This window comes from Sciurus vulgaris (genome assembly GCF_902686455.1).
Source record: "Sciurus vulgaris genome assembly, chromosome: 3".
Lineage (NCBI taxonomy): Eukaryota > Metazoa > Chordata > Mammalia > Rodentia > Sciuridae > Sciurus > Sciurus vulgaris.
Genome location: NC_136463.1, coordinates 73,941,178 through 73,958,438, shown reverse-complemented (window position 1 = coordinate 73,958,438; position 17,261 = coordinate 73,941,178). Strand labels below are relative to the sequence as shown.

Below are 17,261 nucleotides of genomic sequence, written 5' to 3'. Positions count from 1 at the left end.
TGACTCAGAGGGAAAGTGGCAGACGCTGGGTGGGGACATATTTTTGTACTGGGAACATTGCAGCATGGTCCACATCACACCCCGTGGACGGTTCTGTGAGAAATTAATATAATTAGAGGGGAAAAAAGGCATTTGCATTAGTCACATTTTGTGTAACATTTATTTAAGGGTATTGGTCCATTTTTTTGTTTCTTATAATAGAATACCTGAGACTGGATAATTTATAAAGAATTAATGTTAATTTAGCTCTCAGTGCTGGAGGCTATGATGTCCAAGAGCAGTCACCAGCATCTGCTTGGGTCTGACTAGGGCCATCCTGCTACATTATGTATGGTGGCATCAGATGGCAAGACTGAGCAACTACACAAGAGAGAGCTTGTTTTTATAACGAAGTCACTCCCTAGGTAACTCTTTAATCTATTTATCCACGCATGGATTAATCCATTTGTGAGGCAGTGCCCTCTTGACCCATTTGCCTCCCTAGGTCCCACCTCTAAACACCATTAACATATGAATTTGGGGATTAAGTTTCCAGTACCTGAACTTTTAGAGGCCACATTCAGAGCAGGCACTTAAGAGCTTTGAGTTTTGCCAGCTCCCCCTTCCCTGCATCCAGATTTCCTTTCAGCCTCCAGGTGGTGATTTTTTTTCGGGGGTGGGGTCTGGGCATAGCTGAAGCCTGGCCTCAGAACCCTCCCCACAGCAGTTCCTTTGCCAGCAGTCCCTCTCCCAAGCCCCAGGACACCAGCATCCTTCAACATCAACATCCTTCTTTAACTCTCTGCAGTCCAGCACTCCCAGCACCCTGGCTGTGGCCCCAGTCTGGCCTGGCCCTGGTCATGAGCATTGCCGCCCCCCAGGTCCTGGGCATGGGGTGTCTGGTCATAAGACACAGCAGGAGCAGGTGGGAGTCTGGGTCCAGGCCCTGCTCCACAGGAGCAATGCAGTTGTACCTTCTTTCCCAGGTGCAGTACCAGGAGCTCCGGGACTGTCTGATCAAGCACACCATTCTCATTCGTGGGGAGTATGTCACCAGGCCCCTGAACATTGCCCAGGCTGCTGACCGGAGGGATGCCTTTGTCAAGGTACAGGGATGTGGGAGCAGCATTTGCTCCTGGTCCTATTGGTGAAAACCAAGAAAGAACAGAGACTGATGAGCAGGTCCCAATTCTGCCAGTTGCCCACCTAGTGACTATGGGCTTCCCAGCCTCTCTGGGCTTGATTTCTTATCTTTACAGTAGGGTAACATCCCCCAGTCGGTCTGAGACATCTCATCTTCATGCAGCCTTTCTGGGTGAACTTGGAGGAGAGGTAGCCTCCCTCTGGCTTCACCCCATGTCTCCTCAGGGCATCTATGGGCATCTCTTCCTGTGGATTGTCAAGAAGATCAACGCTGCAATCTTCCCACCACCTGCCCATGATCCCAAAAATGTGCGGAGGGCCATTGGCCTCCTGGACATATTTGGCTTTGAAAATTTCCAGAACAACAGGTATGATAGATCTCACCTGCTCTCAGAAAATGGAAGAAAAGCAGCTCCTCTCTGAAAAAGCCAGAAAGTAGCTGTCCCCAGCTCCCATCCCACCTAACCCCCTTTCCTCTGGGCTCCAAGCAGGGACCTCTCACTTCCACTCACAATGCCAGGGTGAGTCTGCAAGTGAGTCTTTCTGATGAGATGGCCTGTGCGCATCTCCCAGAATCCCCAGTGTGTCTAGAGAAGGTCACATAGCTAAAAGCCATCCTAGGGAGCCAGGCTGAGACTGCAGCATCTGTCATTCTTCTTGGGCCATCTAACTTGCCTCATAAACCAGAATGTTTTGTCACATGAGGTCATGGTGACAATTGAAATCAATAGCATTGATTCAGCTAGAGGCATGTGTGGACCGTCCCTGACTTTTGAGTTGGGAGGCGGGGAGGATGAGGAAGGAACCTATGACCCAGTGTCACAGCATGACTGGAAGCAAAAGATCTATGACCAGGGCAGGTAGGAATGTTGTTACCAAACATGACTACAATGGAGAATGGGGTGAGGTAGACAAGGCAGCAGAGGGAGCCAGGCAGAAGAGCCAAACCTGGGCAGGTGATATTCTAGGGCCTCATATGGGCAGGTGAATATTCCAGGGCATCATCACAGGCAGGAGGTAGTCAAATACAGGAGGGCTGTGGCACAAACAGGCAGGAAGCATTCTGGTTGCAGTCCAGCTTACTTGAGCCTGGTTCACTTAAAGGGTTTGGCAGAACAGAGCCCAGGTCACTGGTTCCAAGAAGCAGGGGCTGGCCTAAACTTGACGTGCTCCTGCCCAAGGCCCTGTCTGCAAGTGGAGTTGACTTGGGAGGGATTTAGATGCCCCACCTTGGGAACCAGACTTGTAAAAACATGAGCCATTCCAAGTGCAAGGACTCTGGGACCTCAACCTCCCCGCGTAAGCTGTGGGACAAGGCAAAGGTCACCACTGCAGTCAGGTGGGAGGGCACAAGGCTGGCAAAACTAAGCCTAACGCCATGGGACCTTCAGGGCACAGTAATTTCAAGCATAAATTGGGTTCTGGCCTCTGGGAAGCAGGACACAGGTAGCAGATCAAGCACTGGAGGTGTTAGATAGCAGCAGTGGGGACAAAAAGAAGCGAACAGTTCAAGATGGAGACAGCATGGACCAGGTTTTGGCAATTGACAGGAATTGGGGAGTTGGCCGGAGTCAAGTGCAACTTCTTGATTTCTGACTTGAGTCGGGGTGGTGGGTGGAGGATTCATTTCCCAAGACAGGAACCAGCAGGGAGAACATATTGGAGGATTGGTGGGTTGGGAGAATTGGGAGCAGATAGGAATACGTCTGGTGATCCAGAGGGTCTCAGCAAACAATACTAGTCTCTGGAAGCTCATCTCAATACCAAGTCCACTTGCTTGTGGGACTGGCGCTTCTTGTGAGTATTTGGCTCCATAAGGAGAGTCTCAGTGAGAAGATAGGCAGGCATGGAAAAGGACACGGTAGGTGACCCTAAAAAGTCAAAGGCAAGGACTTAATGCTGTGCTGGGCCTTCTTATTTCTCTTTGACTGTCATGGGATGGAGGAGGTGAAGGTAATGGAAGCAGAAAGAAGGAAGAGGTGTGGCAGGGAAGCAGGTGCACCTGGGGGCTCCATGCGTATGTGGATGTGTGTCATAAGTATGTGACTGTGTGCAGATGGCTGGTGATCCCAGGACTCCCTCCAAGCTACCACAGGGACCCCTCTGACCCTGCTCTACCCTGGGTGGTGGCTTTGCCTCTACAGTTTTGAGCAACTCTGTATCAACTTTGCCAATGAGCACCTGCAGCAGTTCTTTGTGCAGCACATATTCACCATGGAGCAGGAGGAGTACCGCTCAGAGAACATCTCCTGGGACTACATTCACTATACCGACAACCGGCCCACTCTGGACCTGCTGGCCCTCAAGCCCATGAGCGTCATCTCCCTCCTAGATGAAGAGAGCCGCCTCCCTCAGGTGTGTTTCTGGGCCCTTGGGGTAGAGCCCTTGCTCATGGGTCTCCTCTTTGAGGTTGGGAAGCTCCATTTGGGTGGGCCACCTGTTCCTGGGGTTGCTGAAACCTCTGCCAGGAATAAACATACAACCCCCAGACTAATCAGACCCTCTCTCCTTCAAGGATAAGCTCAGGCCTACCTGAAGAAAGCCTTCCCTGGCTTCCCTGGCTGTCCAGAGGAGCAGGAGGGCTAGTGGTGGGGGTGGCAGATCCAGCCTCTGTTCCCTGCTGAGCCTCACTCACTATGACAAGTCACCAACCCCTGGGGATTAATGTCCTATCTGTCATTCTGGATCCGGCCTGCTTTGCCCCACGAGGGAGCTCCTGAGTTTTGCGGGTAGACCAGCTGACCACCACATGACTGGACTCTGGGACCTCAACCCAGAGAGCATCCGGGTTCTTCCAGGGTACAGATATCACCATGCTGCAAAAGCTGAACAGTGTCCATGCCAACAACAAGGCCTTCCTGAAACCCAAGAATATCCACGACGCCAGATTTGGCATTGCTCACTTTGCTGGGGAGGTTTACTACCAGGCAGAAGGTGGGTGACCTCCCCTCACACGCCATCTAGATCTGGAGCAGGGAGAACATAGAAAGGAGACTGAGAGGACAGATTCTTTCATCAGTCTAATGGAATGGCAGGGTGAGAAGTATGGATTTTCTTAGAGAAAGGAAATGCAATGGAACCAGGCATTTGGTGATGTTTTGTGTTTTTTTAATGGCTCTATTGAGACATAATTCATATACCTATTATTCACCCATTTAAAGTAAACATCTCAATATATTTTAAGTATATTCCCAGAGTTGGTCATTGATTACCACAACTTTAGAACATTCTCATCACTTCCAAAAGCAACTCCCATTAGCAGTCACTTCTCACTCCGCCACCTCCAATCCTAGGCAACAACTAATTTCTGTATCTAAAGATTTGTCTACTTTGAACATTTCCTGTAAACATACCATACAATATTTGGCCTTTCGTGGCTGATTTCTTTCACTTGTCAAAATGTTTTTAAGATTCATCTGTGTTGTTACTTATATCAGTACTTCATTTCTTTTTATTCCAGAGTAATAGTTTGTAGTATGAATATACACTATTTTGTTTGTCTCTTCATCAGTTAATGGATATTTGAATTGTTTCCACTTTTTAGCTATTTTGCATAATGCAGCTGTCAACATCCATGTGCAAGTTTTTGTGTGGATGTATGTTTTCATTTCTCCTGGGTAAATACTTAGCAGTGGAATTGATGGAGCATATGGTAACTCTCTGTTAAAATTTTTGAGGACCTGTCAAACTCTCTTCCAAAGTGGTTATACTACTTTACACTAGCAATAGATGAAAATTCCAAATTTTCTGTATCCTCACCAACACAAGTCATTATCTGCCTTTTTTATTTTAACTATCCCAATGAGTTTAAAGTAGTATATCAATGTGATTTTGATTTACATTTCCTTGATGTATAATGATGTTGGGCATCTTTTCATGTGTTTGTTGACTGTTTGTATATCTTCTTGGGAGAAATATCTATCCAAGTTCATTGCCCATTTTTTTTTAACATATTTTAGTTGTAGGTGACGCAAAACCTTTATTTTATTTTTATGTGGTGCTGAGGTTTGAACCCAGGGCCACAACCCCAGCCATCATTGCCCATGTTTTAATTGAATTCTTTGTCTTTTTACTATTGAATTTTAAGAGGGTTTTTTTTTTTTTTTTTGTACTTAGGATTGAACCCTAAGACACTTTACCACTGAGCTACATCCCCAACCCTTTTTACTTTTTATTTTGTTTGTATTTTGAGACAGTCTCACTAAGTAGCTTAAGGCCTCACTAAGTTGCTGAGACTGGTCTCAAACTTGTGATCCTCCTACCTCACCTCCTGAGTTGCTGGGATTATAGTCATGTGCCATCACACCCAGCAAGACTTCTTTATGTATTACAGAAACAAGTACCTCATCAAATACATGATTTGTAATTTTTTTTTTGTTGTTATTCAAATAGTCTTTTCACTTTCTTGATGGAGTCTTTTGGAGTGCAAAATTTTCTCATTTTAAAAGTTCAAATTGTCTACTTTCTTTTTGTTGTTGTGTAATGTCTAAGAGTCCACTGTCAAATTCAAGATCATGAATATTTACCCCTAAATATTTTTATAAGCAGTTTTCAGTTTTAGTTTTTACTTTTAAGTCTTCAGTCTATTTGGAGTTAATTTGTCATACATTGAGGTTGGGTGAGCAATGATTTTGAGTGGAGAAGAAAAGACCCGAAGTGGTCAATCCATCAGTGTGTTTAGAAAAATGAGAAAAGGGGCCACTGAGGGTCTGTGGTCAAGAAAGCAGAGTAACTGGAGTGTCACTCTGCTGCACATGTGGAGAACTGAGGAGGTGCTCTGGTCTGTTTACCTGGAGACACAATTCCAGGTATTTGCATATTTTTCCATCGGGGAGACACCGTGACAGGAAAAGTGAGTATTTTACAGAGAAGAGCTGAGATTCTGGGAGATCAGGGGAGTGTTTCTGTTGGAGAAATGTGAAGGTGGGGTGGCTCCTTCATAATTCCCTCTAGAACCTGGCTTTGGGCTCCAGAAAGATCCAAAATCACCTCCTTTCAAGGTGGCCTGAAGCTGCCCTTGAGCCTCGCAGTGCATGCTCCTCCCTGTCACTCCAGCTCTGCAAGAACCCTTGTGCCACCCTGCCCCAAGGCCCCCCCCCCCCATATAGCCCCCTGCTGAGTGCTAATCTCACATAGGCACCAGCAGGCAGAGGTGGGAAAACAAGCTCCCTTCCTCTCTCCTACTCTGGGTTCAGCCTCCCCAACCAAAGACAGGCTGTGCAGGTGTGCGTGCATAGGTTGTGCCACCAAAAAATAGGGCAACTTAAAGGTGGCAGAGTGGGAGAAGAAAGTCAGGGTCATGTCCTTGGGGGTCAGCCCTCAGGTTCAGAGAGTGAGGCCCCTGCCTCCTCTAGCATGGCTTTCAGAAGCAGCTCGTCTTCAGCACTTCCTTGTTGTATCCCTACTTCAGGGCAGAGCCACTCTTACCCTGGCTGAAGGGCAGAAGCAGGGTCTTCTCACCCTGAGCTCCTTGCTTGTCTTAGTCAGCTAGGGCTGGAGGAACAAATGCCACAGACGGGTGGCTCAAACTACAGGAGTTAACTTCCTGACAGATGTGAAGACTGGAAGTGCAATATCAGGGTGTGAGCAGGGTTGATTTCTCCTGAGGGCTCTCTCCTTGGCTTGTGGATGGCTGGCTTCTCCCTGTGTCTTCACACAGTCTTCTCTCTGTGCAAGTCTCTGTCTTCATCTCCTCTTCTTAAAATGACACTAGTCATATTGGATATTGGATATTGGGCCCATCATCATGATCTTATTTTATGCCTTAATCTCCTCTTTAAGGCCCTATTTCCAAATTCAGGAGATCCATATATGTTCTAATGTCCTGGGGGTTAGGACCTCGACTTTTGAATTTGGGGTGATGCGGTTCAGTCCATAACACTCTGCCCTCCTCCACTTCTGGAAGCTTAGTCTTCAGGCTGGAGGGGCCCAGCCCTGGAAGAACCCCCAAGCCCCAAAGGCAGACTTGTATTGGCTTAGATGATGGGGTGGGGGTGGGTTGGAGTGGGGAAGGGGGCCTGGGTGGTTGAGAGTTTGGAGCATACAAGTGACTTGAAACTGGGTAGCGATGATGGGGACCATGCCCAGGTGACGGGGCAGAAAACAGGATTTCAGTGGGACCATTGTGGGGGGGGTCCCTCTGGGCATGTTCATCTTCCCTGTGGGGTGGAGGAGATAGTGGTACTAGTCTGGTGAATAAGCCCTGATGTCCCTACAGGCTTCCTGGAGAAGAACCGAGATGTACTGAGTGCAGATATCCTTACCCTGGTTCACTCTTCCAAAAACAAGTTCCTGAGAGAGATATTCAATCTGGAGCCAGCAGAGACCAAGTTGGGCCGTGGTACCATCCGTCAGGCAAAGGCCAGGAATCAGTTTTTCAAGGTGGGCTCCCAGCACCTCCCAGGCCTCCTGGGTCTGTCCTTTAAGAGCCATAGGACCAGAAAGATGTGAAAACCATTTTAATCAACAATGGGTGTCGAACACGCAGCTAGAAACCTACATACAGTAGGCACTTGAGAGACCTGTGCTATACAAATGAAGGAATGAGTGAACGCACTGGCCTTGGTAGCAGCCCTCATGGTGCAGGAGGTCCATTGAGCCCCAAGTTGCAGCTCCCACCCCCAATTCATGTCCTGTGTTTACCCTCTCAGGGTACAGACTCCATCAAGCGGCCCTCCACTTTGGCAGCCCAGTTCAAACAGTCCCTGGATCAGCTGATGAAAATATTGACCAACTGTCAGCCCTACTTCATTCGCTGCATCAAACCCAACGAGTACAAGAAGCCGCTGGTGAGCAGGAATTTGGAGCCACCAAACATAGTTCTCTTAACCCTGCTGTTCATCCACTATGTGTGCTTGGTCAGGCTTTTGACTTCTCTGAGCCTCGGTTTTCTAATCCATGAAATCAGAGTCTTGCCTGCAGAGGTGCAGTGAGGGTTGGACATAACGCTGAGGCACTCAATAAGTGGTGGCAGCCAATCACTGGACCTTTATTGAGGATATGTATGGTGAGGGGGAACCTGAGAGTCCCTGACCCATCCATTCAGAGACTATAAATATAAGAACTGGGAGATGCCATTTGAAAGTTTATAAAATAACTCTAAGACGTCTTATGAGGGAATAAAAACAAATATTACATTAAATGAAGTATCTTTTGAAACAGAATGAAGTTATATGAAATTGGCATTGTCCCATGAAATCTAGACTATATCTACAACATGCAGATGTTAGGAAACTTCTTGTGTTCCTTAATGCTTCAGAGAAGCCACTGTGCTCCCTGGGGATCCTCTGCCAACACCCACACTGCCCACCTTTGGAGCTACAGGACAAGTGGGTGAACCTAAGTCTGAGGTCAGGTCTGTGGGTGACTGAGGGTCCAGGCATGCTCCAGGTCTGAACCCTGACTCAGTCAGTGAGGAGTATGACCCTGTGCAGCAGGTACCTCATTTTTATTTAGATAGAAGCCAATTACCCCTACCACATACAGTTGCTCTAAAGAGCAAACAAGGAACACTGGGCCCACAGGAAATATCAATCAATAACCAGGTACTACTCACCCAAGCCTCATGGCTGTGTGCCTTGAAGCCCACACACGGGTGGCTCTGTGGACCTGCATGCTTCCAGGTGAGGTGATAGCCCTAATGATGGACTTGCCCAAAGAGGGTGTTTTCCTAGTGCCCCACGTTGAGGAGGGTGCTCTGGAGGCCAAGCCACAGCAGTCTTAGGGCTACCTGACACCTAGAGAAACCATCATGCCCAAATTCCTCTCTGCCTGCCCTACCAACCTTCTAACAAGGGACAACAGAGCTCTCTATGGCTAACTGCTCCCTCCATTTCTCCTTTGCCCATCTCGGGGAGGGAAGTTTATAAATCAGCTAAAAGAATCCCTGCCCCCAATGCCAGATTTGTTTCTTCACTCCACCATTCCACTGTGGGAAGCAAAGATGCTCGCAATGCTCACAGGGGCACTTGAGAATATCTTCCGTACTTTGCATATCTTGAGAATGACAGAAGTATGATGTTCTTGCGGGAGCAGCAGTTTCTGCATTACTGATTTTATCTCCTTGGAAACATGTTGTGGACTTTTCAACCACTTCCATGACTTTCCTCTAAATGTCACTGTAGTTCAAACATTTGTTTAGTTCTTCCCATCTTTGGGGAACAGTCAAATGGGTTCCTGGGCAAGATGATCTTTCTGAGTGTGGGCCTGTCTGCCAGGTGGTGGAGTGGTGGGGAAGGGCTAGGCCCTTTGCTCCATCTGTGTCCTGCTTCTTGACCCACAGCTCTTTGACCGGGAGCTGTGTATCCAGCAGCTGCGCTACTCTGGCATGATGGAGACCGTGCACATCCGCAAGTCCGGCTTCCCCATCCGCTACACATTTGAGGAATTTTCGCAGAGATTCCGTGTGTTGCTGCCCAGTGCCGAGCGCAGGCCAGTGAGTACACGGCTACCAGGGCAGTGGAACCCTGCACCTCTGCCCTCTAGCCCTGCTCTCTGTCCTGCATACCTCCAGCTTCCGAGTTCCAAGAGGGATGGTGTCTTCTTACTGCTTTCCTGGTGCCCAGGACCCCCCCTGGACCCCAGCCTTGACATGACCCCTGTCTGCCCTTCCTTTCTGTCCTTCTGTCATCATCTCCTAATGATGACGTGTGAGCAAGGGAGGTGGCTCACACTGGCTGATGCGGGTGGTTGCAGAAAAGGAGATATTTACAGCTTTATTACAAATAATTACAGTGTCCTGCTGGCAGAATGTTAGGAAGCCGAGGTGTGGCTCAGAGCTCTTTGAAGGCAGGAAGTCCTTATTCTTTCTGGAATCCCCAACCATCCTAAAGTCTGGACTGCTCTGAGGTCAAGTGTACAACAGTAGCAAAGTACAGTAGCCTCTGAGTTATGAACCCTGAGGGCTTCCCTTGCTCGCCCCTTGATCTAAGATACTTATTGCCTGTGCCCAGTAGGGCAGCCCCTGGACATAAAGCCTGTGAGAGGAGGAGGGAGATAGGACCCCTCCCCATGGTCTCTGCTCCAACTGGTGCTGGGCCACCCCTGTTTTTCCTCTGCAGCTTCAAGACAAGTTTCACCAGATGACATTGCGCATCACCGACGTGTGTCTGGGGACAGACAAAGAATGGAAAGTGGGAAAGACCAAAATTTTCCTGAAGGTGAGACCCCAAGGAACTAGTAGGTCATTAACCTCCAGCTTCCTAAGCCTTGGGTGGGTGAGCAAAGTGAGAAGGAAGAGGAAGGAGAGATCAGAGCTCACCCTGTCAGCTCACCTGAACTCCAACCCCATCTTCACCACCCCTGCCTGCCCACCCACCCTCATCTGTTCTCAGAGCAACCTCCTGGCCCCAGACCTCCAGTTGGTTTATTCTATCCATCTGTCTATGCGTTGATAAGGCCCATGTCTGGAATCCAGACAGAAAGGAAGAAGTGGAGGAATATGGATGCAAAACTAGCAAAGAAAACACCACAGAGCATTGCCCAGGAAGGTGGGATGGACAGTGAGGGCCACAGGGGCATCTTGGTGAGGTCAGTGTGAGCAGATGGTTGAGGATGGGAGAAGAACACACACCCTTCCTTTCCTTCCTTCCCTGGCTATCCCTTGAAGTCATAGCTAGGGTCTGGTCCATCTTTGTATGCCAAAGCCTGCCATGGCACACAAAGAAGCTCAGGGCTGCCTGGTGTCAGAGTGAGCGGGGCAGGAAGGGCCATCAAGTCCCCAACCTCTCCTCCCCACTTGATGTAGGGCTGCATTACTCTGTGTCCTACAAGAGCAGTCCCTGCCTCCCCAGGGCTAAGATGGCAGGCTCATGCCTCTCATCCCAGGATGCAGGGATCCAGGAGGAAGCAGGCTGCAGAAAGTCATGCCCAAGGCTCATCCTCTCATGCTCACAGGTTATGGGAAACATTTTTATATCGAAACAAGCATGGGTCTGTTGTCCTGTTGAATGCAAATACCATGTGAATTTTGGAAAATAAAACACTTTAGGGAAATTTTGTTCCCCCTCCCCTGAATTCTCCAAAGCAGAAATGAGAGTTGCCAGATTGAGTTAGCAAGAAGAAAGAGTTAAAGTAGGAAGTTCTTGGAGAGAGGGTAGTTTCACCTCCTCTGAACTACATCAGGATCACGTTAAGGGCCCCTTCTCCAGTGTGCCCTCCTGGGAGAAGTCTGAGAGACACTGACAAACAGAGATCAAGCCCTGGCCCAGGCAGGGACTGTGGGAGTGAAGGTGGGGCAGCTACATGACGGCATCACCCCTGTCCCCAGGATCACCAGGACACCATACTGGAGATACAGAGGAGCCAGGCCCTGGACGAAGCAGCGATCAGAATCCAGAGAATCCTGCGGGGCTACAAATACAGGTGCCTGTCCCACCCAAGCCCTCACCCAGCCCACATGCTTGCCCACCATGTTTCCCAGGCAAACCTGGGAGGAAACTGAGGCACAAGATCCCCTAACCAGGGACACTGCAGCCTGTGGTGGCCAGAAAATTCTAACATATTATTGGAATGTTTGGAACAAACAAAATCCACTGTAAACAAGAGATGTGACCCAAATAATGTATCTGCTCTGCTCTGAACTGCAGTTCTGATGTTCTACTTTGTTCTTGAAGAACATATGGGCTTGGCTGATGAGGTAGTTTGGTGTTAGAGCGGGGAAAAAATTCCCTGACTGTGCTTCTCTTCCTGATCAGTAAGAAGGCACTACTGTCATCCGCCATATAATAACATTTGCATATATGTCAGTGGTCCATAAGTTCATATCACCTGGTGACTTCATAGCCATCTCAGTCTCAGTAAGTACAATTGACCCTCAACCAACGTGGTTTGAACTACATGTATCCACTGACATGCAGATTTGGTGTTTCGGAGATTTATGACCATTTGAAAGAACTCACATATGAACCACATAGTTCTTGGGTGTATCATAAATATATCATAGATAAATAATATCAAAAATTAAGAAAAAGATGTCATGAGTACCTAAAATATATATAGATAATAGTTTTATCACTTGCTGACATCTAATACACAAAAATCTGTTATAAAATATTAAAATTTATCAAAACAATCCAGGCATGGTAGTGCACACCTGTAATCCCAGCAGTTTAGAAGGCTGAGGCAGGAGGATCACAAGTTCAAGGCTAGCCTCAGCAACTTAATATCGTCCTAAACAACAACTTAGCAAGACCCAGTCTCAAAGTTTAAAAAAGAATAAATAAAAAGGACCAGAAATGTGGCTCAGCGGTTAAGCACCCCTGGCTTCAGTCCTTGGTACCAAACACACACAAAAATATCAAAACATACAGAAACAAATATAGTTCATACATGTTGCCATTCACAATGAAGAGAAATGTTGGTGCTGGGGTGTAGCTCAGTGGTAAAGCACTTGCCTAGCATATGTGAGGCACTGGGTTCAATTCTCAACACCACATAAAAATAAATACAGGTATTGTGTTCATCTATAACTAAAAAAAAGTGAGAGATGTAAACAAAATTATAGGGTTAAATCATAACTGCATAAAATTAACTGAATACTCACCCTATGCTTTAAAAAATTATAGCCACCTTCTGTGCTATTGCAGGAGTCAAAAGTTATACTTGGATTTTCAACTGTTCAGGTGGTCGGTCTTCCTAACCCCCAAGTTGTTCAAGGATCAACTATATAGTCTACGTTTGCACAATGAAAAAATCACCTAACAGGACATTTCTCAGAACACGTCTGTCATTAAGCAGCACATGAACTTCACTCTAGGGTTAGCAAATAAGTAAGGCTACTGCTCCACCCCACCTCCACCATGTCCAAGGGCTGTGTAGGCCCCACTGCACTGCTCATGAGCTAGAAACCCAGGCATGAGAAAATGGGGGATTTTATATGAATGTAAGTTTCCAATTCTCTGGAATAAATGCCCAAGAAGTCATGACTGGGTCAAATGGTTGTAACATGTTTTGTTTTCAATGAAACCACCAAACTGTTTTGAAGAAGGGAGCTATACCAGTTTATATTCTCACTAGCAACATATGGGTTTTTTAGTTTCTCTGCATCCTCACCAGCATTTAATGTTGTCTCTATAATTTTACTTTAGTTATTCTGATGGATGTGTAATGATATCTCTTCTTTTTCTAGATTCTTGGTTTTTCTCTTTTTTTATTTTTATTTATTTATTTATTTTTTTAATTTTTTTGTGGTGCTGGGGATCGAACCCAAGGCCCTGTGCTTGCAAGGCAAGCACTTTACCAACTGAGCTATCTCCCCAGCCCTTTTTCTAGATTCTTGAAGTGGGAGATTAGGATTATTCATTCAAAGCTTTTCTACTTTTCTAATGTAAATGATATATATCTCATAGCACTGCTTTAGCTGTGTATCACAGATTTTGATGTTATAGTTTATTTTCATTCAGGTCGTTTAAAAAATTTCTCTTGATACTATGGGTTATTTCAAAATATGTTGTTTAGTTTCCAAGTGTTTGGAGACGTTCTTGTTATCTTACTGTTACTGATTTCCAGTTTGCTTCCACTCTAGTCAGGGATACACTGTATATAAGTTAAATTCTTTTAAATATGTTGAGATTTCCTTCACGACCCAGGATGTGATATATCTTGGTAGTTGTTCTAAGGGTGCTTATAAAAACATATATTCTGCTGTTGTTGGGCAGAATTGTTAGGCGAAGTGTTCTAAAAATGTAGGTAAAATCTTGTTGGTCAGTAGTGATGTCAAATTCTATATTCTTGCTAATTTTTATTTATCCATTGTTGGGAGGATTGTGTTGAAATCTCTAACTTTTAAGTATGGATTTACCTTTTAAATTTCACTTCTATCAGCTTGTTTCATGCATTTTGCAGTTCTATTGTTAGGTGCATATGGATTTGAGATTGCTGTGTCTTCTTGGTAGATTTACTATTTTATCATCATGTAACATCCCTCTTTGTCTCTGGTTTGGCTTGCTTGTTTGTTTTGGTTTTTGCTCTGAAATCAACTTTGCCTGATAGTAATATAGCTATTCCTGTCTCATTTTGATTACTATTTCCATGATATTTATTTTTTACCCTTTTGCTTTTTGCCTAACTATACAGTATATTTTAAGGGAGTCTCTTATAGACAGTATGTAATTGGGTCATACTTTTAAATCCATTCTGCCAATCTCTGTCTTACAATTAATGTATTTAGGCCTTTTACATTTAGTATAATTTTTTACATAGTAGAGCTTGAGTCTTCCATTTTATTTTTTGTTTTCTATTTGTTCTATTTGTTTTTACTTATTTATTTTTTGGGGTTTTTTTTTTTTTTTTCCTTGCCTTTCTGTGACTTATGTAAGCATTTTATAAGTTGCTCCAGCTGGCCTCAAACTTGTGATCCTCCTGCTTCAGTCTCTTAAGTGATTTCTTTAGGATATATGTATGTTCTTGACTGGTACCATCATTCTAATACTTCAAGTTAAGTATAGAAACTTTTTCTTTCCTGATGTCCATTTGCCCTCTCCCATTTGTAATTTAATTTCCTCAAGTATGTCCACTAGAACCATATTAGACAGTGTTAAGAATTTTGATTCAATTATCAAATATACTTTAGAAAACTGGAGAGGAAACCCTATTATTTTTTTCCCATTTTATTGTTTTTCATTTCTTTCATTCCTCCTGACATTCTTCTTTTATCATTTCTTTTCTGTTTAGAGAACTTTTCCAGCCATTTTTTAAGGGATATCTTCAGATAATTCTCTGAGTTTTAAATTTTTCTTCTTCATTTGAAAATGTTTTAATTCCTTTTTTATTCCTGAAGAATTTTTCACAGGATATAAAATTCTAGGTTGACAGTTAATATCTTTCAGCACTTGGGAGATTTGTCATTTCCTCCTGACCTCCATGGTCTTTGTTGAGAAATCTGCTGTCCTTTGAATTGTTTTTTCCCTTTCAAGTAATGTGTTGTTTCCTTCCATTCTTTCAAGTCTTTTTTTTTTTTCTCTTTTGTTTTTAGAAGTTTGACTTAGATATGGCTTGATGTGGGTTTATTTGAATTTATCCTGTTTTGAGCTTACTTATCTTAAATCTATAAGTTTATGTCTCTTGCCAAATTCATGAGCTTTTCAGTTTTTTGTAATTTCTTCAGTTGCTTTTTTAGCATCACTTCCTTCTCCTTTCTTTATGTGACCCTGATGACACCAATATTAGATCTTTTGTTATAGCCCCACATATTCCTGGAGCCCTGTTCATAATATTTCCATCTATTTTCTTTCTGTTCTTCACTTGAGTAATTTCTACTATTCTATGTTTACACTCAGTAATTCATCCTCTACTATCTTCATTCTGTCTCTGCGGAGTATTTTTTAATTATTGTATTTTCATTTCTAAAATTGCCACTTGGAAATTTAGAAATGGAAATTTACTTTATATCTTTTATTTCTTTACTAAGACTCTGTTTTCCCATTTGTTCCTGGTGTGTTCAAAACTGCTCATGAAAGCATATTTTAAATGATGGCTATCATCAAGTGTCTTATATAAAATGGCAAAATATTTGCATTTAACCTATATACATTTTCCCATATAATTTAAATCATTTCTAAATTACTTATCATATCTAGAATAGTGTAAATTCCATGTAAATAGTTGTTATCCTGTATTGTTTAAGGAACAATGACAAGAAGAAAATGTCTGTACAGGTTCAGTACAGACACAATTTGTTCCCAAATTTTTTTAATTGTGTGAGTGGATGAATCTGTAGATGCAGAACCTACATATACAAAGGGTCAACTGTGTGTGCATATGTGTGTATGTGCATGCACAGGCTTGTATGGGTGAAATACACATACTCTAGACAAATCAGCAAAACTTCTGACTTAGTTGGACTGGGTAGGACCCAGGCAAATAAATATTGAAGTTCTTCAGATGGTTTTTTTTGTAGTTGTTTATTTTATTTGTTTATATTTTTATGTGGTGCTAAGGGTTAAACCCATTGCCTCACACATACTAGGCAAGCACTCTGCCACTGAGCTATAGCCCCATCCCTTCAGATGGTTTTAATATGACTAAAATCTACTGTTCTAAACTTAGGAAAGTCTCTAAAAAAGTATTGGATTGGATAAGAAAATTCATTAAGTGTTAAATAAAAGATCTATATAATTCAAGCTTACCTGGGGACATCTCTGTCTCCCTAGAGACCAACTTTCAGATTCTCCATTGTATGTTTCACCCCGGACTAGTGGCCAGAGTAGTGGGTGGGTCTGGCTAGAAATAAAATGTTGGAGATGCGTTTTATAATTTTATTTGTCTTGGCTGGGGGAGGGATGAGGAAGAATTTCTTGATTACTTTAAAAGCTGGACTGTCTTCATTCAGAAATTTAGGTTGTTGACATAGATGTTATGTTCCTAACCTGGCTGTGCATCTTTTGGTCTTTAAAGGCTTTTGAGAAAGTATAGCATGGATTCGTGTTCTCCAACGTCTTATCATCCGTCTTCCCTTCCAAATCAGTCTCCATTCTGCAAAGACTTTAAAATGTCTGGGATTGTCCCACACCTCTGGCTTCCATTTCCCCCTTAGGAAGGAGTTCCTGAGACAGAGGCGGGCAGCTGTGACCCTCCAGGCAGAGTGGCGAGGCTACTGCAGCAGGAGGAATTTCAAGCTGGTGAGAAAGAAAGCTCAGGAGGTTGGGCCTTCAGGAGTAGTTGATAACTAACTATTGATAAAAGGCAGATTTTAAAAGCGTGTTTATCTGAATAAGAGACCTCAAGCAGGAAGTGTCTCATCCCTAACAGACATGGAGTATAGATTTAAAACAACCAGACGCCAGCACCCTACGGCTCTCTTTGTAACATAGTCTCAGGTCCCATGTTTGTGGGCTTCAGAATATTCTCCTTTAGAATGTTGGGCATCCCCTGAGCTGGTCTGAGGGATTCTTTTCTGAATTGAGATAATAGCTATCTTTTACCCAGCTTTCCAACAAAATAAGGAAATGGATTGATGATTCCGTTTCAAGTACTCCTTATTTTTCTCCTAACCACAGGCATGCTAATAAGTATCTGCTCAACAGATGAACAGATATCCATGCCCATGCTCTGTTGCACCTCTCTTGATCACTTGTCGTTGTCATGGTCATGATGTGGTTGTGCATAAAACAATCCCATCAACAAAACTGGTCCCAGGCCTG

General features: G+C 44.4%; 1 protein-coding gene across 1 annotated transcript in view; it reads left to right on the top strand.

Annotated features, from left to right (window-relative positions):
* Positions 1–17,261, top strand: part of MYO7B (myosin VIIB) — a 72,322-nt gene that overhangs the window by 29,186 nt on the left and 25,875 nt on the right. The window contains exons 11-20 of the mRNA XM_079130545.1: positions 966–1,085; positions 1,348–1,490; positions 3,267–3,477; positions 3,921–4,056; positions 7,340–7,503; positions 7,773–7,910; positions 9,404–9,556; positions 10,182–10,280; positions 11,390–11,484; positions 16,655–16,739. Of these exons, the coding sequence (XP_078986671.1) occupies positions 966–1,085; positions 1,348–1,490; positions 3,267–3,477; positions 3,921–4,056; positions 7,340–7,503; positions 7,773–7,910; positions 9,404–9,556; positions 10,182–10,280; positions 11,390–11,484; positions 16,655–16,739 (1,344 nt within the window). The remainder of the gene's footprint in view (positions 1–965; positions 1,086–1,347; positions 1,491–3,266; positions 3,478–3,920; positions 4,057–7,339; positions 7,504–7,772; positions 7,911–9,403; positions 9,557–10,181; positions 10,281–11,389; positions 11,485–16,654; positions 16,740–17,261) is intronic.